At 43.5% G+C, this 21,559-nt stretch overlaps 1 protein-coding gene across 1 annotated transcript in view; it reads left to right on the top strand.

Moving 5' to 3' along the window:
• Positions 1-21,559, top strand: part of fat2 (FAT atypical cadherin 2) — a 95,354-nt gene that overhangs the window by 32,036 nt on the left and 41,759 nt on the right. The window contains exons 12-17 of the mRNA XM_046323651.1: positions 62-3,545; positions 3,718-4,102; positions 4,469-4,665; positions 4,862-5,015; positions 12,362-12,595; positions 17,488-17,877. Coding sequence (XP_046179607.1) covers positions 62-3,545; positions 3,718-4,102; positions 4,469-4,665; positions 4,862-5,015; positions 12,362-12,595; positions 17,488-17,877 — 4,844 coding nt within the window. The remainder of the gene's footprint in view (positions 1-61; positions 3,546-3,717; positions 4,103-4,468; positions 4,666-4,861; positions 5,016-12,361; positions 12,596-17,487; positions 17,878-21,559) is intronic.

The raw sequence follows: 21,559 nt of genomic DNA, 5'->3' as shown, positions 1-21,559 counted from the left end.
TTGATATTATATACTGCTTTTCTAATTGTTAATAAAAAACATTCTCTCTTCTCTCTCCCAGGTTCCCCTCTGATGAGTTCTTCTCAGAAGTCAGTGAAGCCAGTCCTCTGGGAACTCCCGTGATCACTGTCTCAGCAGCCAGCCCATCCGCAGTCCACTACAGCATCAAAGATGGAGACCCTAACGGAACGTTCCACATCAATGCAGAGTCCGGAGTTCTCTCTGTCCAAGCAAGCCTCAACTTCGAGAGGTGTTTCTCTTACAAACTCAAAGTGCGTGCTAGCACCTCGGCAGGAGCCTCGTCAGATACGGTTGTTTACGTCTATGTGATAGATGAGAATGATAACCCGCCGGTGTTCCTCCAGGAAAAATTCCATGGCCAGATTAGTGAGTCTGCTCACATAAACAGCATGGTGATGGGGGAGAGCAACACACCTCTGGTGATACGAGCCTCTGATGCTGACAGGGACTCTAACTCTCTCCTAGTCTTCCAAATCCTGGAGCCGGAAGCAATGAAAGTCTTCAAGATAGATCCCAGCATGGGTACACTCTCTGTGATATCTGAGGTGGACTTTGAAGAAACACCTGAGTTTCACTTCAGCATTCAGGTACGGGACTCAGGGGAACCGTCACTGTACGCAGCAGAGCCAGCCAGAGTCACCATCCGTGTCCTGGATTTCAATGACTGTTCCCCAAAATTCTCTAGGCCGGTGTACAAGACGTCCATCATCTTCCCTCCCGTCAGAGAGATGGAGGTTGTACGGGTCACGGCACAAGATGCAGATTCAGCTGTCTCGTACAGCATCACAGAGGGCAACCTTCACGATGCTTTTCTCATTCATCCTTCCACTGGTGCTATCTCTGTAAACAATGTTTCAGAGTTTAAATCCTTTTACCAGCTGCTGGTCAAAGCCTCTGACGGCCTGTACAAAGACCTTGCTACAGTTAAGGTAAACGTCACCAACATAACAGCAGGCGGCCATCTTCAATTTGAGCAGGGATTGTATGCAGCCACCATTGTGGAGAATACGATGTCGGTCAACATGTTAGTTGTTTTGAGAGCATCAGGTAGCTACTTGAACGAGCCTCTGATTTACTCTGTATTGAACCCAATGGGACGGTTTGCTATAGTCCCGACATCAGGGGTGCTTGAGACCACCGGCGTCCCCTTCGACAGAGAGGAGCAGGATGTCTATGACATAGTGGTGGAGGTGAGAGACATGAGGGGTCCCCCTCGCAGGGCAATAACCCACGTCAACGTTTACATAGTTGACGTCAATGATAATCCACCAAGGTTCTTGAACCTGCCTCACTCCATGATGATCTCTGAAGACACAGACCTAGGAGATGTAATCTTTCAAGTGATGGCGTCCGACAGTGATCTGGGAGAAAATGGTTCTATTATGTACTTGTTGGAGGAGGATTTTGATCTCTTTAGGATAGACCCTTATGTTGGTGACGTGTCCCTTCAGCGGCCTATAGACTTTGAAGCTACTAATAAATATACCTTGACTGTCCTGGCCACAGACGAGGGCTCGCCCAGTTTGACCACTTCAGCAGAACTGAGTATCACGGTGAGAAATCGCACCAACCCCATTTTTCAGACTTTGCTCTATCCTCTAAAAGTCCCTGAAAACATATCTCCCTTCACCACCATCTTGCATGTACAAGCAAGAAACCCAGAGGGATATCGGCTTATTTACAATCTGGAAGAGGAGAATGCCTCGAAAAACTTTCACATAGATTTTAAAACAGGGGTGTTGAGTGTCACTGATTTGTTGGACTACGAGAGCCAGACAATGCATCTATTGACAGTACGAGCCACTGACTCTGTGACAGGCTCCTTTTCAGAGGCCGCTGTCGAAATAGAGGTTGAAGATGTTAACGATAACGCTCCGCTCTTCTCCAAGCTGACGGACACAGTGGATATACCTGAAGGATTACCCATAGGCACGTCTGTATTACAGATATCAGCCACAGATAGAGACTCCGGCAGAAATAAAGACTTAACCTTCCATATTATGGGTACGGGGAAAAATGAAACGGACTTCTTTAAAATAGACCCCCAGAGTGGTCTAATGGTTACGACACAGGTGTTGGACTATGAGAAGACAAAACACTTCCAGTTAAAGATCAAAGCCATAGATAATGGCACAAACCCGTTGAGCAGCGATGCCTATGTCACTGTTAACGTAACCGATGTCAACGATAACCCTCCAAACTTCTCCAAGACCCACTATCAGGCAACACTGGATGAAATGGCCAAATGTGGCCACATCGTCATAAAAATCCAAGCTTCGGACCCCGACACCAGAGACTTGAACAATCTACAGTATAAGATCCTCTCAGGTAATGAGGGAAGATACTTCGCCATCAACGAATCCTCCGGGATTATCTCCTTTTCTAACGTTTGCAAGAGAAATGTGGACCCATTCTACAACCTCACCGTGGCTGTGTCAGATGGAGTTTTCCAGAACACAGCCCCTGTGAACATTGATATGATGAACACTAATAAACACAGTCCCTATTTCAACAAAAACATCTACGAGGCGGAACTAGCTGAGAACGCTGAGGCTGGAACACGTGTGATTCGCCTGGCCGCTATAGACCCTGACGATGGACCTTACGGCAGCGTGGACTACACAATCATCAACAAACTGGCAGATGAGAAATTCTCCATAGACAAGAATGGACAGATTATAACATCTCAACCTTTAGATAGAGAGAACCCATCCCAAAGAGTGATCGCCATCAAGGTGATGGCTAAAGATGGCGGAGGGAAAGTAGCGTTCTGCACTGTGAAGATTATCCTGACAGATGAGAATGATAATGCCCCTCAGTTCAAAGCTACAGAGTACCAGGTGTCCATCCAGTCTACTGTAAACAAAGGTTCTCCCGTGATTCAGATAGTGGCGTACGACGCAGACGACGGCAAAAATGCTGACGTCACCTACACTGTGGATGAAGCAGAGGAAGTGACTGAGGACATCATTGAGATCAACCCCTTCACTGGCATTGTCAGCGTCAAAGAGAGTCTGATAGGTCAAGAGAACAAGATATTCAACTTCAAAGTCAAGGCTCGGGACAGCGGATTACCATTCTTCAACTCCACGGTTCCGGTGCAGGTGAAAGTAGTTCCACCTGAAGTCCCTCTTCCGAAGTTCTCCGAGCCGCTCTACACCTTCTCCGCAGCCGAGGACATCTCCATGGGAACAGAGATCGGGACGATCAAGGCCGACTCTGACATGCCAGTCATCTACAGCCTGGTCAATGGCAACACAGTGGAGAGTAACAGAGACAGGGTGTTTGCTCTGGATAAAGAGAGCGGTACTCTACTCGTCCAGAAGAGTATTGACCACGAGAAGACCAAGTGGTATCAGATAGATGTTATTGCTCAAGGCAACCACAACGGGACCGACGTGGCCTCGCTGGTGTCGGTCAGCATCCAGGTCCAGGATGTGAATGACAACGTGCCGGTGTTCGAGGCCAACCCTTACAAGGCCTTCCTGGCTGAGAACATGCCACCAGGAACCACCGTCATCCAGGTATGTTTTTTTTCAGATATATATTTTTTTTCATCGATCTTATATTTTTGTAATTGAATTTTGTATACAATTCTTTACGGGTTCTGTGTTCATATGATGTGCAAATCAAATTCTCATTTAGCGCAATAACAGATTAGTTTTAATTAATTAATTAATCCATCCATCCATCCAGGTGACGGCCAACGACCCTGACCAGGACACTAATGGACAGGTGACCTACACCTTGGAAGCCGAACCCGATGACATCACCGATGTCTTCTCCATCGACAGTGAGAGCGGTTGGATAACTACTCTGAGAGAGACGGACTGTGAGATGACTCAGCACTACAGCTTCACAGTGGTGGCTACTGACCACGGGGGGGAGGTGAAGCTCTCGTCCTCGGTTCTGGTGGAGGTGACGGTGACTGACGAGAACGACAACCCTCCTCGGTTCACGGAGGACGTGTACCATGGGTCTGTCATGGAGAACAGTAGGCCTGGGGAGGTCATCATGAGCCTGACGAACGTTGATATGGATGTGACTAAAGAGAACAGGCAGATCACGTGTTACATCACAGGTGAGTCTTGTTGATTGATTAATTTGGTTGATTGAATGATTGATCACATACACTTTTTTGAAGTAGTTGAATGGTAGTATTTCAGGTCTATCAGCATTATGGACAACATTTTAATAAGAAACAGATGGGCACAGTATTTCTCCAGAGCAATACACAGTATCTACTATAACAACGGCTTATTAGAAGAGAACAATATATTGTCTATACTGGATCATTATAACAGAGAAATATATCTTCTATAATGGTTCATTCTAAGTGTAAAAGTGACTACATTGACAGGAAGAAATGTGATGGACATGATCAAACCCATATAGGCCCCCAGGTAGCATTGACATTCATGTATTACATTCAAATGTTCTTCCTTAGACGGAGACCCATTAGGCCAGTTCTCCATTGTGCAAGAGGGAGAGGAATGGAGGCTGGTCCTCAAAGAGTCTCTTGACCGCGAGGCTAAAGATAACTACTCCCTGAAGATACGAGTTACTGACGGGAGATTCGAGGCCCCTGCCACTGTAGAGGTCCATGTTCTGGACCTCAACGATAACAGTCCTCTGTGTGAGCAGGTATGCCAGTCAGCCATGACAGTAGACACTTAGATTCCTGTAGATAGCGGTAACATGTTGTACCTACATCAGGACTTTATAACAGTTCATACATACGTAACACATTAATGAGCAGTAGCCTACCTAAAGCATGAATAAAATATCAACAACTGCAATTTGACCTAAGACGTAGCTAACTATCAATGTTTCTGTCCAGTTGCTGTACACAGAGGTCGTCATGGAGAATTCCCCGTCAAGCATGTTCATACTGAAGGTTTCAGCGTCGGACCCAGACATTGGCAACAACGGACTAGTGTCCTACACCCTCCACGGTCCCAACGCAGACATGTTCCATCTTGATCAAAAGACAGGTTAGAGACTACCTTTATGTGGGGTCTAAACAAATGGAGGTCCTAAGTGAAATCCATTATTTGTTTGGTTTGACAGATAGCATCTCCATTCTTCCAAAATACTTAAACGGAGGTCTTCAAGAAGACAAGATGATGCACTGTCAGACCACCATAAATAGTTTGGTGCTTTGGCTTCTCATCAAACATACTTCCTGTTTGTCATAGCACTAGCCTAGCTTCATTATTGTAAGCCAATCAGAGCTCATAATGTCAATAATTTGTCCAATCACAATACATATATGCTAGGAGAAGCTTTAACATGGCCTTCAATCCAAAGTAATGGTTTGGCGCTGGTAGAACTGTGAATGACTACAAGAAATGTAAATATGTTGTGATTTATTTGTACTTCTCATGGTTTCTTTTTGATAGATTTCAGTAAATATTTTGTGAACTGTGATGCTATTTTTAAAGAATGCATAGGCCTACCGTCTGGCCCTTTTTTCCCATCATTTTGAAATACTGTAGCGGTCAAACGTCTGGACACACCTACTCATTGCAGGGTTTTTCTTCATTTTTTACTATTTTCTACATTGTAGAATAATAGTGAAGACATCAAAACTATAACATCACAACTATAAATAACACATAAGGAATCATGTAGTAACCAAAAAAGTGTTAAACAAATCTAAATATATTTTATGTTTGAGATTCTTCAATGTAGGCACCCTTTGCCTTGAAGACAGCTTTGCACAATCTTGGCATTCTTGAAACCAACTTCATGATGTAGTCATCTGGAATGCATTTCAATTAACAGGTGCCTTGTTAAAAGTTTATTTGTGTAATTTCTTTCCTTCTAAATGCGTTTGAGCCAATCATCTGTGTTGTGACAAGGTAGGGTTGGTATACAGCCCTATTTGGTAAAAGACCAAGTTCATATTATGGCAAGAACAGCTCAAATAAGCAAAGAGAAACGACAGTCCATCATTACTTTAAGACATGAAGATCAGTCAATCCGGAAAATGTAAAGAATTTTGAAAGCAGTCGCAAAAACCATCAAGCGATATGATGAAACTGGCTCTCATGAGGACCGCCGCAGGAAAGGAAGACCCAGAGTTACCTCTGCTGCAGAGGATAAGTTCATTAGAGTTATCTGCATCTCAGATTGCAGCCAAAATAAATGATTCACAGAGTTCAAGTAACAGACACATCTCAACTTCAACTGTTCAGAGGAGACCTGAATCAGGCCATCATGGTCAAATTGCTGCAAAGAAATAACTACGGATGTAGTGAACAGATGTTCTCCACATGTGTGGTTCCCACCGTGAAGCATGGAGGAGGAAGTGTGATGGTGTGGGGGTGCTTTGCTGGTGACACTGTCTGTGATTTATTTAGAATTCAAGGCACACTTAACCAGCATGGCTACCACAGCATTCTGCAGCGATAAGCCGTCCCATCTGGAGTGGGACTATCATCTGTTTTTCCAAGATGGCGTAGCAGTCGGACGTGTGTTTAGTCTTGTCCCGTCCTGTCTAGTGTAAATATAGTTTTATTCGTTTTTCGTTCTGTATATATTTCGTACATATTTTAATCTCACTTTCCAACTAGAGCTGAATATACTCTCCTGCAACCCGCATCACCCAATGTGGTACGGATCTGCTTTTTCTATACTTTACTTTAGAACCGGAACCCCCATCAGAAGCTAGCCAGCTAACTAGCTACTAGCTAGTACTCAGTTAGCCATTGCTAGCGGTCTTCAAAGCTAACTAGGACACCAGCGCGACATCAACCCAGAGCACATCAGACTGCTTTTCTCCGGATTCCTACCGCAAGCTCTGAACCTTTACACCGGATCATCGCAACTAGCTAGCTGCAATCCGAGTGGCTACTCCTGGCTAACGTCTCTGTCCCAAAACAAGCACCAATTAGCCTTGAGCTAGCCTCGAGCTAAGCCCATCTCCCGACTAGCCGAAGAGGCCCAACAATACCTCTTTTGCCAATTGGCCTGGACCCTTTACTGCCGACACGGAGCCCCGCCGATCCATCACGACTGGTCCGCCGACATAATCGTCCGAGGTGGTTTCAACAGGCTTTTCCGTTGCGACATCGCCAAAGATCCATCTGCCGGCCAAGGCCCGCGAGCTTTCTGAAACGCTGTGTCTCCAGCTCACCTAGCGTACTAGAGCACCTGTAGCATACTCCTGGGCTACAATTACCCGGGCCCACGACCGGTCTGTCGATGTCACCGCATGAAGAGGAATAAACAGACTCACCCCATCGCGACGTCCCCCCAAAGGTTAACTCTCTAGCCCTCGCTATCTCCCTGCTTGCTAATTCGGCCTGCTAACGGCTAGCTTGTCTAGCCCGGGCCTACGAACTGTTAGCTTGTTAGCACAGGCCTGCTAACCATCTGAATCACTGCATCCCAAACTCTCTGAACCCATTTACTTTCTATCTCTTTTTGATTTTTATTTTGTTTATACCTTCCGGAAACTTGCCTCACCCACTGTGGTACGGAATCGCTGTTACTTTTCATTTTTATTTTATTTTTATGACACACTCAAGAACCTCCAGACGCTAACCAGCTAACTAGCTACAAGCTATTTAGTCATTGTTAGTTAAAGAAAATAATAATAATAAAAAACCTGGATAACACTCGCCAGCCTAGCCCCCCCTGCCCCATCCACCGCTGCCCCCTGGACACTGATCTCTTGGCTACATAGCTGACGCACACTGGACTGCCCATTAATCACGGTACTCCACTCTGCTTGTTTGTTTTATCTGTCGGCCCAGTTGCCTAGTCAACGCCATTTTACCTGCTGTTTGTTGTGCTAGCTGATTAGCCTCGCCCACTGTTTTTAGCTAGCTTTCTCAATTCAACACCTGTGACTACTGTATGCCTCGCTGTATGTCTCTCCCAAATGTCAATATGCCATGTATACTGTTGTTCAGGTTAGTTATCATTGTTTTAGTTCACAATGGAGCCCCTAGATCCATTCTGCATACCCCTGTTACCTCCCTTGTCCCACCCCCCACACATGCGGTGACCTCACCCATTACAACCAGCATTTCCAGAGATACAACCTCTCTCATCATCACCCAGTGCCTGGGCTTACCTCCGCTGTACCCGCACCCCACCATACCCCTGTCTGCGCATTATGCCCTGAATATATTCTACCATGCCCAGAAACCTGCTCCTCTTATCCTCTGCCCCCAACGCTCTAGGCGACCAGTTTTGATAGCCTTTAGCCGTACCCTCATACTACTCCTTCTCTGTTCCGCGGGTGATGTGGAGGTAAACCCACGCCCCGCATGTCCCCAGGTACCCTCATTTGTTGACTTCTGTGATCGAAAAAGTCTTGGTTTTATGCATGTCAACATCAGAAGCCTCCTCCCTAAGTTTGTTTTACTCACTGCTTTAGCACACTCTGCTAACCCTGATGTCCTTGCCGTGTCTGAATCCTGGCTCAGGAAGGCCACCAAAAATTCAGAGATTTCCATACCCAACTATAACATCTTCCGTCAAGATAGAACTGCTAAAGGGGAGGAGTTGCAGTCTACTGCAGAGATAGCCTGCAAAGTAATGTCATACTTTCCAGGTCCATACCCAAACAGTTTGAACTACTAATTTTGAAAATTACTCTCTCCAGAAACAAGTCTCTCACTGTTGCCGCCTGCTACCGACCCCCTCAGCTCCCAGCTGTGCCCTGGACACCATTTGTGAATTGATCGCCCCCATCTAGCTTCAGAGTTCGTTCTGTTAGGTGACCTAAACTGGGATATGCTTAACACCCCGGCAGTCCTACAATCTAAGCTAGATGCCCTCAATCTCACTCAAATCATCAAGGAACCCACCAGGTACAACCCTAACTCTGTAAACAAGGGCACCCTCATAGACGTCATCCTGACCAACTGGCCCTCCAAATATACCTCTGCTGTCTTCAACCAGGATCTCAGCGATCACTGCCTCATCGCCTGTATCCGCCACGGAGCCGCAGTCAAACGACCACCCCTCATCACTGTCAAACGCTCCCTAAAACACTTCTGTGAGCAGGCCTTTCTAATCGACATGGCCCGGGTATCCTGGAAGGACATTGACCTCATCCCGTCAGTTGAGGATACATGGTCATTCTTTAAAAGTAACTTCCTCACCATTTTAGATAAGCATGCTCCGTTCAAAAAATGCAGAACCAAGAACAGATACAGCCCTTGGTTCACTCCAGACCTGACTGCCCTCGACCAGCACAAAAACATCCTGTGGCGGACTGCAATAGCATCGAATAGCCCCGTGATATGCAACTGTTCAGGAAGTCAGGAACCAATACACGCAGTCAGTCAGGAAAGCTAAGGCCAGCTTCTTCAGGCAGAAGTTTGCATCCTGTAGCTCCAACTCCAAAAGTTCTGGGACACTGTGAAGTCCATGGAGAACAAGAGCACCTCCTCCCAGCTGCCCACTGCTCTGAGGCTAGGAAACACGGTCTCCACCGATAAATCCATGATTATCGAAAACTTCAATAAACACTTCTCAACGGCTGGCCATGCCTTCCGCCTGGCTACTCCAACCTCGGCCAGCAGCTCCGCCCCCGTAGCTCCTCACCCAAGCCTCTCCAGGTTCTCCTTTACCCAAATCCAGATAGCAGATGTTCTGAAAGAGCTGCAAAACCTGGACCCGTACAAATCAGCTGGGCTTGACAATCTGGACCCGCTATTTCTGAAACTATCTGCCGCCATTGTCGCAACCCCTATTACCAGCCTGTTCAACCTCTCTTTCATATCGTCTGAGATCCCCAAGGATTGAAAGCTGCCGCAGTCATCCCCTCTTCAAAGGGGGAGACACCCTGGACCCAAACTGTTACAGACCTATATCCATCCTGCCCTGCCTATCTAAGGTCTTCGAAAGCCAAGTCAACAAACAGGTCACTGACCATCTCGAATCCCACCGTACCTTCTCCGCTGTGCAATCTGGTTTCCGAGCCGGTCACGGGTGCACCTCAGCCACACTCAAGGTACTAAACGATATCATAACCGCCATCGATAAAAGACAGTACTGTGCAGCCGTCTTCATCGACCTCACCAAGGCATTCGACTCTGTCAATCACCATATTCTTATCGGCAGACTCTACAGCCTCGGTTTTTCGGATGACTGCCTTGCCTGGTTCACCAATTACTTTGCAGACAGAGTTCAGTGTGTCAAATCGGAGGGCATGCTGTCCGGTCCTCTGGCAGTCTCTATGGGGGTGCCACAGGGTTCAATTCTCGGGCCGACTCTTTTCTCTGTGTATATCAATGATGTTGTTCTTGCTGCGGGCGATTCCCTGATCCACCTCTACGCAGACGACACCATTCTATATACTTTCGGCCCGTCATTGGACACTGTGCTATCTAACCTCCAAACGAGCTTCAATGCCATACAGCACTCCTTCCGTGGCCTCCAACTGCTCTTAAATGCGAGTAAAACCAAATGCATGCTTTTCAACCGATCGCTGCCTGCACCCGCATGCCCGACTAGCATCACCACCCTGGATGGTTCCGACCTTGAATATGTGGACATCTATAAGTACCTAGGTGTCTGGCTAGACTGCAAACTCTCCTTCCAGACCCACATCAAACATCTCCAATCGAAAATCAAATCAAGAGTCGGCTTTCTATTCCACAACAAAGCCTCCTTCACTCACGCTGCCAAGCTTACCCTAGTTAAACTGACTATCCTACCGATCCTCGACTTCGGCGATGTCATCTACAAAATGGCTTCCAACACTCTACTCAGCAAACTGGATGCAGTCTATCACAGTGCCATCCGTTTTGTCACTAAAGCACCTTATACCACCCACCACTGCGACTTGTATGCTCTAGTCGGCTGGCCCTCACTACATATTCATCACCAGACCCACTGGCTCCAGGTCATCTACAAGTCCATGCTAGGTAAAGCTCCGCCTTATCTCAGTTCACTGGTCACGATGGCAACACCCATCCGTAGCACGCGCTCCAGCAGGTGTATCTCACTGATCATCCCTAAAGCCAACACATCATTTGGCCGCCTTTCGTTCCAGTACTCTGCTGCCTGTGACTGGAACGAATTGCAAAATCGCTGAAGTTGGAGACTTTTATCTCCCTCACCAACTTCAAACATCAGCTATCCGAGCAGCTAACCGATCGCTGCAGCTGTACATAGTCTATAGGAAAATAGCCCACCCATTTTCACCTACCTCATTCCCATACTGTTTTTTATACTGTTTTTATTTATTTATTTTTCTGCTCTTTTGCACACCAATATCTCTACCTGTACATGACCTGATCATTTATCACTCCAGTGTTAATCTGCAAAACTGTATTATTCGCCTACCTCCTCATGCCTTTTGCACACATTGTATATAGACTGCCCATTTTTTCTACTGTGTTATTGACTTGTTAATTGTTTATTCCATGTGTAACTCTGTGTTGTCTGTTCACACTGCTATGCTTTTATCTTGGCCAGGTCGCAGTTGCAAATGAGAACTTGTTCTCAACTAGCCTACCTGGTTAAATAAAGGTGAAAATATATATATATATATATATATATATATATATATATATATATATAAAAAAATAAATAAAAATAAAAAAAAATTTTTTTTTAAATAAATAAATAAAAAAACAGGACAATTAGCCAAAACACACCTTCAGGTTGTGTAAGGGTTATTTGACCAAGAAGGAGCGTGATGGAGTGCTGCATCAGATGACCTGGCCTCCACAATCATCCGACCTCAACCCAATTGAGATGGTTTGGGATGAGTCGGACCGCAGAGTGAAAGAAACCAGCCAAAAAGTGCTCCGCATATGTGAGAACTCCTTCAAGACTGTTGTAAAAGCATTCCTGGTGAAGCTGGTTGAGAGAATGCCAAGAGTGTGCAACGCTATCTTCAAGGCAAAGGGTGGCTACTTTGAAGAATCTAAAATCTAAAATATATTTAGATTTGTTTAACACTTTTTTGGTTACTACATGATTCCATATGTGTTATTTCATAGTTTTGATGTCTTCACTATTATTCTACAATGTAGAAAATAGCAAAAAATGAGTAGGTGGGTCAAAACTTTTTGTCTGGTACTGTACATCTAAGGTTTTTTTCCCCACCATTTTGATATATATCTCAGTGTTTTTCCCACCATTTTGATATACATCTCAGTGTTTTTTCCCCACCATTTTGATATACATCTCAGTGTTTTTCTCCACCATTTTGATATACATCTCAGTGTGTTTTTCAGTCAGTCAGTCAGTTTCCATCTATACATTTACTGTACTGTGTGCCCTCTGCTCCACTAGCAGATAGAAGGAATAAGTTAAGTCCATCTTTTATGTTCATCTAATTATTTGTTATTTTTATTTGTGACAGGGGAATTGTTCACTCTGGCCCAGTTGGACCGGGAGATGGTGAGGGAGTATGATCTGGTAGTTAAAGTCACAGATGGCGGAGGCCGCTCCTGCCAAGCAGACATCTTACTTATGATCCAGGATATGAATGACAACCCTCCCAAGTTCTCAAACAACCACTATGAAGTCACTGTGTTCGACAACACCACCATCAGGACACCCATCGCTGTCATCTACGCCAAAGACCCTGACACTGGTAAGTCATATTATTGAGATAAAATTAATAGAGTGGACATTCCCATTCTGAGGGATAGTCTGAAATTAGATTTGTTGATGTAGTTATTCTATTTCTATGGGCCAAAATATATAGAATCAGAATGACTAGAATGGACATTGACGTTTTGAGGTATGGTTTGAGGGGCTTTGTCTGACCTAGTAATTATATTTCTATGGTCAAATCTAAATCTCCCCTTTATGTAGCAGATGCTCTACACCAATATACTTACCAAGGTAGAGACAGTTTTCCTATCCCCCAGGTCATATCATAGAGACTATTCTCCTATCCCCCAGGTCATAACATAGAGACTATTCTCCTATCCCCCAGGTCATAACATAGAGACTATTCTCCTATCCCCCAGGTCATAACATAGAGACTATTCTCCTATCCCCCAGGGCATAACATAGAGACTATTCTCCTATCCCCCAGGTCATAACATAGAGACTATTCTCCTATCCCCCAGGGCATAACATAGAGACTATTCTCCTATCCCCCAAGTCACAACATAGAGACTATTCTCCTATCCCCCAGGTCATAACATAGAGACTATTCTCCTATCCCCCAGGGCATAACATAGAGACTATTCTCCTATCCCCCAGGTCATAACATAGAGACTATTCTCCTATCCCCCAAGTCATAACATAGAGACTATTCTCCTATCCCCCAGGGCATAACATAGAGACTATTCTCCTATCCCCCAGGTCATAACATAGAGACTATTCTCCTATCCCCCAGGTCATAACATAGAGACTATTCTCCTATCCCCCAGGTCATAACATAGAGACTATTCTCCTATCCCCCAGGTCATAACATAGAGACTATTCTCCTATCCCCCAGGTCATAACATAGAGACTATTCTCCTATCCCCCAGGTCATAACATAGAGACTATTCTCCTATCCCCCAGGTCATAACATAGAGACTATTCTCCTATCCCCCAGGTCATAACATAGAGACTATTCTCCTATCCCCCAAGTCATAACATAGAGACTATTCTCCTATCCCCAGGGCATAACATAGAGACTATTCTCCTATCCCCCAGGTCATAACATAGAGAGTATTCTCCTATCCCCCAGGTCATAACATAGAGACTATTCTCCTATCCCCCAGGTCATAACATAGAGACTATTCTCCTATCCCCCAGGTCATAACATAGAGACTATTCTCCTATCCCCAGGTCATAACATAGAGACTATTCTCCTATCCCCCAGGTCATAACATAGAGACTATTCTCCTATCCCCCAGGTCATAACATAGAGACTATTCTCCTATCCCCCAGGTCATAACATAGAGACTATTCTCCTATCCCCCAGGGCATAACATAGAGACTATTCTCCTATCCCCCAGGTCATAACATAGAGACTATTCTCCTATCCCCCAAGTCATAACATAGAGACTATTCTCCTATCCCCCAGGGCATAACATAGAGACTATTCTCCTATCCCCCCAGGTCATAACATAGAGACTATTCTCCTATCCCCCAGGGCATAACATAGAGACTATTCTCCTATCCCCCAGGTCATAACATAGAGACTATTCTCCTATCCCCCAGGTCATAACATAGAGACTATTCTCCTATCCCCCAGGTCATAACATAGAGACTATTCTCCTATCCTCCAGGTCATAACATAGAGACTATTCTCCTATCCCCAAGTCACAACATAGAGACTATTCTCCTATCCCCCAGGTCATAACATAGAGACTATTCTCCTATCCCCCAGGTCATAACATAGAGACTATTCTCCTATCCCCCAGGTCATAACATAGAGACTATTCTCCTATCCCCCAGGTCATAACATAGAGACTATTCTCCTATCCCCCAGGTCATAACATAGAGACTATTCTCCTATCCCCCAGGTCATAACATAGAGACTATTCTCCTATCCCCCAGGTCATAACATAGAGACTATTCTCCTATCCCCCAGGTCATAACATAGAGACTATTCTCCTATCCCCCAGGTCATAACATAGAGACTATTCTCCTATCCCCCAGGTCATAACATAGAGACTATTCTCCTATCCCCCAGGTCATAACATAGAGACTATTCTCCTATCCCCCAGGTCATAACATAGAGACTATTCTCCTATCCCCCAGGTCATAACATAGAGACTATTCTCCTATCCCCCAGGTCATAACATTCTCCTATCCCCCAGGTCATAACATAGAGACTATTCTCCTATCCCCAGGTCATAACATAGAGACTATTCTCCTATCCCCCAGGTCATAACATAGAGACTATTCTCCTATCCCCCAGGTCATAACATAGAGACTATTCTCCTATCCCCCAGGTCATAACATAGAGACTATTCTCCTATCCCCCAAGTCATAACATAGAGACTATTCTCCTATCCCCCAGGTCATAACATAGAGACTATTCTCCTATCCCCCAGGTCATAACATAGAGACTATTCTCCTATCCCCCAGGTCATAACATAGAGACTATTCTCCTATCCCCCAGGTCATAACATAGAGACTATTCTCCTATCCCCAGGTCATAACATAGAGACTATTCTCCTATCCCCCAGGTCATAACATAGAGACTATTCTCCTATCCCCCAGGTCATAACATAGAGACTATTCTCCTATCCCCCAGGTCATAACATAGAGACTATTCTCCTATCCCCCAGGTCATAACATAGAGACTATTCTCCTATCCCCCAGGTCATAACATAGAGACTATTCTCCTATCCCCCAGGTCATAACATAGAGACTATTCTCCTATCCCCCAGGTCATAACATAGAGACAGTTCTCCAATACACTTCCTGACCACCACCCACCCACCCTTCATCCACACAATATTTCATGAGCTTAAATCTGCCTGCCCTGTGGCTATAACCACCGAGACTGCGGGTTATAAGTCATCAAATGCATCACTAATGTATGTACTGTTCGTGTCCCCGCTTATAAACATCTGGGCATCTGAATTGACGAAAAACTATCTTTCAAAAATCATGTTGATGAGTTGGTTAAGAAATTAAGAATTCAAATAGAGTTCTTCTATAGGAACAGGTCCAGTCTTTTGTTAAATAGTAGAAAACAAATAATTCAGTCAACATTCCTGATGGCTTTAGACAATGGCGACACCATCTATATGAATACGGCTGCCAATACACTGAAATCATTGGATGCAGTTTATCACAGTGCACTATTGCCACGCCCTGACCTTAGAGAGCCTTGTTTATTCTTCATTTGGTTAGGTCAGGGTGTGACTTGGGTGGGCAAATCTATGTTTCTATTTCTTTGTTGGCCTAGTATGGTTCCCAATCAGAGGCAGCTGTTTATCGTTGTCTCTGATTGGGGATCATATTTAGGCAGTCTTTTTTCCCACCTTGGATTGTGGGATCTTGTTTTTGTATAGTTGCTGTGTTAGCGCTACAAAACGTTACGTGTCATTTATCTTTCTTGTTTTTTTGGTGTTCATTTAATAAATTCAGAATGTACGCCTACCCCATGCGGCACCTTGGTCCAATCCATCTTTAAACGATCGTGACAACTATGCTTTATTACGGACAGCGGGTTCAGGACACATCGCATGCATTCTGTATAAGAAAGTAGGCTGGCCCTCTTTGAAGTCTCCTAGATCGATACATTGCTCTCTTGCTTAAACTTCCCCCATGCCTTACCTCATTGTTAACCTTCGAACACATACCTAATCGTGTATTATCCTGAGGAACAGGGCCACTCCTGTAGGTGTGTAGAAACACATAGCTAATCATGTATTACCCTGTGGCTGTTTATTATGGATGTTTATTATTGATGTTTATTCTGGTTGTTTATTATGGATGTTTATTATTGATGTTTATTATGGATGTTTATTATGGATGTTTGGATGTTTTTAATTATGGATGTTTATTATTGATGTTTATTATGGTTGTTTATTATGGATGTTTATTATTGATGTTTATTGTGGTTGTTTATTATTGATGTTTATTATGGATGTTTATTCTGGTTGTTTATTGTGGATGTTTATTGTGGATGTTTATTATTGATGTTTATTATTGATGTTTATTATTGATGTTTATTATTGATGTTTATTCTGGTTGTTTATTATGGATGTTTATTATTGATGTTTATTATGGATGTTTGGATGTTTATTATGGATGTTTATTATGGATGTTTATTATTGATGTTTATTATGGATGTTTGGATGTTTATTATGGATGTTTATTATTGATGTTTATTATGGATGTTTATTATGGATGTTTGGATGTTTATTATGGATGTTTGGATGTTTATTATTGATGTTCATTATGGATGTTTGGATGTTTATTATTGATGTTTATTCTGGTTGTTTATTATGGATGTTTATTATTGATGTTTATTATGGATGTTTATTCTGGTTGTTTATTGTGGATGTTTATTATTGATGTTTATTATGGATGTTTATTATGGATGTTTATTATGGATGTTTATTATGGATGTTTATTATGGATGTTTATTATTGATGTTTATTATGGATGTTTGGATGTTTATTCTGGTTGTTTATTATGGATGTTTATTATTGATGTTTATTATGGATGTTTATTATGGATGTTTATTATGGATGTTTATTATGGATGTTTATTATGGATGTTAATTGTGGACATTTATTGTGGATGTTTATTATTTTATTGTTCTTCATATTTCCACGATGCATGTTGTTTTGATACAGCTTTGATAAGGCCATTAACTCCTAGCATACTTTGGAAGAAACCCAAATTCGTCGTGCCAAACCAATCAGACTGATAATTCCTATTCTCCTCCGGCAGATATGATCTCTGAGGTGAAATGTCATAGAGATCATAGTAGCTAGATAGTGTCCTGTCTCTATATGAAATAGTCTCTGATCAGAACAACCAGACTGACTCCTATTCTCTCCTCTCCTTCTGCAGGTATAAACTCTGAGGTGAAGTATTCTCTACTCGAGGACAACAGTGGACACTTCTCATTGGAAGAGTTCTCCGGTATCCTGCGCCTGGAGAGGTCGCTGGCTGAAAACACACGGTCGACCTTTGAACTCAAGGTCAAAGCCACAGACCGGGGGCTTCCCCGACAACTGTACTCCGTCGCCACAGTTACGGTGCACGTTGTCGACCTGAGCGACTACCAGCCGGTGTTCCTGAGCCAGGAGTACTCCGCCCAGATCCCAGAATCCACCTTGGTAGGAACAGAGGTCATCAGCGTCTCTGCCCTCACTAGAGACGGGACCGAGACGGAACCCATCGTCTACTCCATCGTCTCTGGCAACGAGGGGGGAAGGTTCTACCTGCACCCGACAACTGGTAAGGTTCTGTTCCGTTACTTCCTTGAGTTCCATGGGTCAGTAAGGTTCTGTGAGATTCCATGAGATTCCGTAAGGTTTCATAAAGTTTATTTGGGTTCATTTGTGCAAATTCACATATTTATGAAGCGCCAATTAAATCAGTAGCCGGGTTGTGTATAGTTCCATCCCAAGAGCAATCATCCCACCACACGGTTGTTTTGAACCCTAAAACGTACACCAACATCAGCAAGAAAGAACTGGGAGCAGGCAGAGAAGCCCACTTATGAGGTTGATGCAATGCTAAAGGGAAAAGCAAACACCTATTCACCTGGTCGTGCTGCTGACTGCAATGAAATACCATTTCTTTAATATTTTGGCAGAGATACGTCTGCTTTCTATTGCCACTCGGAAGTCAGATATCGGAGCAGTATTGCACAGCGAGGCAGAGAAGTGATTGAAAGTACATTGTCACTGCCGGTGCACTTTTGATAGATTTTGTAAAGGTCCTGCTGATATACAATGTACAGCAACCAGCTACTCTGGAGGAGTATAACATAGTCAGTACGGTATCATACTGCCTGGTCCAGCACTGACATGCACCTATATACCATACCTACTGTGTTCTCCCTGACTTCTCGTGGTGTCCCATTCATTACAAATCCTCCCTGGTTTGATCTACCTGTAGCAGGGCAAGGAGTCTCATAGGGGTTGGTTGGACTGAGTGAAAAACCAATCTCCGGGCTTGTCAGCAACTTAATCTATTTGTGTATATAGTTCCATTATCGCACCACACAGTTGTTTTGTTATCATTGCTACACGTGTCAAAGTAAAGAAGTGGCTTTTTTAGTTATGTTGTATCTATGGAGACAGACGTGGAAGCTTAATGTTATGTATTAGATGTTGTATCAATGGAGACAGACGTGGAAGCTTAATGTTATGTATTAGATGTTGTATCTATGGAGACAGACGTGGAAGCTTAATGTTATGTATTAGATGTTGTATCAATGCTTAATGTTATGTATTAGATGTTGTATCAATGGAGACAGCTTAATGTTATGTATTAGATGTTGTATCAATTGGAAGCTTAATGTTATGTATTAGATGTTGTATCAATGGAGACAGACGTGGAAGCTTAATGTTATGTATTAGATGTTGTATCAATGGAGACAGACGTGGAAGCTTAATGTTATGGATTAGATGTTGTATCAATGGAGACAGACGTGGAAGCTTAATGTTATGTATTAGATGTTGTATCAATGGAGACAGAGCTTAATGTTATGTATTAGATGTTGTATCAATGGAGAAGCTTAATGTTATGGATTAGATGTTGTATCAATGGAGACAGACGTGGAAGCTTAATGTTATGTATTAGATGTTGTATCAATGGAGACAGACGTGGAAGCTTAATGTTATGTATTAGATGTTGTATCAATGGAGACAGACGTGGAAGCTTAATGTTATGTATTAGATGTTGTATCAATGGAGACAATGGAAGTTAATGTTATGGATTAGATGTTGTATCAATGGAGACAGACGTGGAAGCTTAATGTTATGTATTAGATGTTGTATCAATGGAGACAGACGTGGAAGCTTAATGTTATGTATTAGATGTTGTATCTATGGAGACAGACGTGGAAGCTTAATGTTATGGATTAGATGTTGTATCAATGGAGACAGCGTGGAAGCTTAATGTTATGGATTAGATGTTGTATCAATGGAGACAGGCGTGGAAGCTTAATGTTATGTATTAGATGTTGTATCAATGGAGACAGACGTGGAAGCTTAATGTTATGTATTAGATGTTGTATCAATGGAGACAGACGTGGAAGCTTAATGTTATGGTATTAGATGTTGTATCAATGGAGACAGACGTGGAAGCTTAATGTTATGGATTAGATGTTGTATCAATGGAGACAGACGTGGAAGCTTAATGTTATGGATTAGATGTTGTATCAATGGAGACAGACGTGGAAGCTTAATGTTATGTATTAGATGTTGTATCAATGGAGACAGACGTGGAAGCTTAATGTTATGGATTACATGTTGTATCAGTGGAGACAGACGTGGAAGCTTAATGTTATGGATTAGATGTTGTATCAATGGAGACAGACGTGGAAGCTTAATGTTATGGATTACATGTTGTATCAGTGGAGACAGACGTGGAAGCTTAATGTTATGTATTAGATGTTGTATCAATGGAGACAGACGTGGAAGCTTAATGTTATGTATTACATGTTGTATCAGTGGAGACAGACGTGGAAGCTTAATGTTATGTATTAGATGTTGTATCAATGGAGACAGACGTGGAAGCTTAATGTTATGGATTAGATGTTGTATCAATGGAGACAGACGAGGAAGCTTAATCTTCTTTTCTTTTTTTACTTTGGTCTTAGCTAGTCACATGAAAGAGAAAGTTTAGAGGTTTGAATGAGTTTGAATTCATGATTCTCTTTGTTGTTGTACTTCAGAGCAGAGCCCTGCAGTATGACATAGTACATCAGGTTGTTTTCTTTAGTTTGAAAAATAGTTTATCTAAATGTTGAAAGTGCGTGGGGTGACGGAGAGAACCTAAATGGTGCAGGTTGAGGCCATGTGGCAGAGAGAGATGCGGGCGCTGGAGATGTGTGTAGGAGGGAGTATGAGAGAGAGAAACACAGAGAGAGAGAAAGACAGATGTGTGAGCAGGTGGGTCTGGGCAGAGGTGATGTTGTGGATGTTGGTGAGCGTCTGTATGTTGCCATTTGTCTATGGATGTTTTGTATTGTTTAAAAAATTATACAAAAAAAATTAAGAAAAAGGCAAATATCACTGAGGGGTCCGGTACCTACACCAATCTGTCTGTCTGTCTGTCTGTCTGTCTGTCTGTCTGTCTGTCTGTCTGTCTGTCTGTCTGTCTGTCTGTCTGTCTGTCTGTCTGTCTGTCTGTCTGTCTGTCTGTCTGTCTGTCTGTCTGTCTGTCTGTCTGTCTGTCTGTCTGTCTGTCTGTCTGTCTGTCTGTCTGTCTGTCTGTCTGTCTCAACAAATACAGGTCTTTACCAGCCTTATTTACTGATCACAGATGAAGGACAATATCCCAGCTACTCTGTTGAACAAGGGTCAGCTCTAGAAGTCTTTAACTAGCTCAGCAAACAGAGAATTGTACCTGTGTGATATAATTGCACATGTTGAAACCTGGATTGGTTGTAAGAGGAATGCAGGTGGCAGTTATGTCTGTTGTTATGTTGTCATCTTGTCTTGTGTTTATGAAGTGTGTAAACCAGACTGGCAGGTGGCCCAGGAACCCAGGAACTCTCTCTCTCTCTCTGCCCCATTTAAATGCGGAGAGATAGAGTTAGAGATAAAGAGATGGAAGGAAGGAAGGAAGGAAGGAGATGGAGAAAGAGAGGGAAGTGAGGGAGAGGAGGGAGGAGTGGGAGATTAAGAGAGGGGGTGAGAGAGAGGGGGAAGTGAAGGAGGGGGGGAGAGAGAGAGAGAGGGGGCGAGAGACTGAGGGGGGGGAGAGAGGGGGGAGATATTGAAAGAGCGCTGTCAAAAAAAAACACCAGGTGGACACATGTCAGCATTTTAGTTTTTAATAATAGAGCACCACAAGATGAATTGAATGTATTGTTACTGTGCTAATCTTTGTAAATCGCTGTAATTTGTCCTATTGTTTTTGAAGGCTTAGAACATATACTCAAAACCCACACGTCAACCCAGGA

This window comes from Oncorhynchus gorbuscha, linkage group LG23, assembly GCF_021184085.1.
Source record: "Oncorhynchus gorbuscha isolate QuinsamMale2020 ecotype Even-year linkage group LG23, OgorEven_v1.0, whole genome shotgun sequence".
Lineage (NCBI taxonomy): Eukaryota > Metazoa > Chordata > Actinopteri > Salmoniformes > Salmonidae > Oncorhynchus > Oncorhynchus gorbuscha.
The sequence above is the reverse complement of the archived record's forward strand: the minus strand, read 5'-3'. Positions and strand labels throughout refer to the sequence as shown.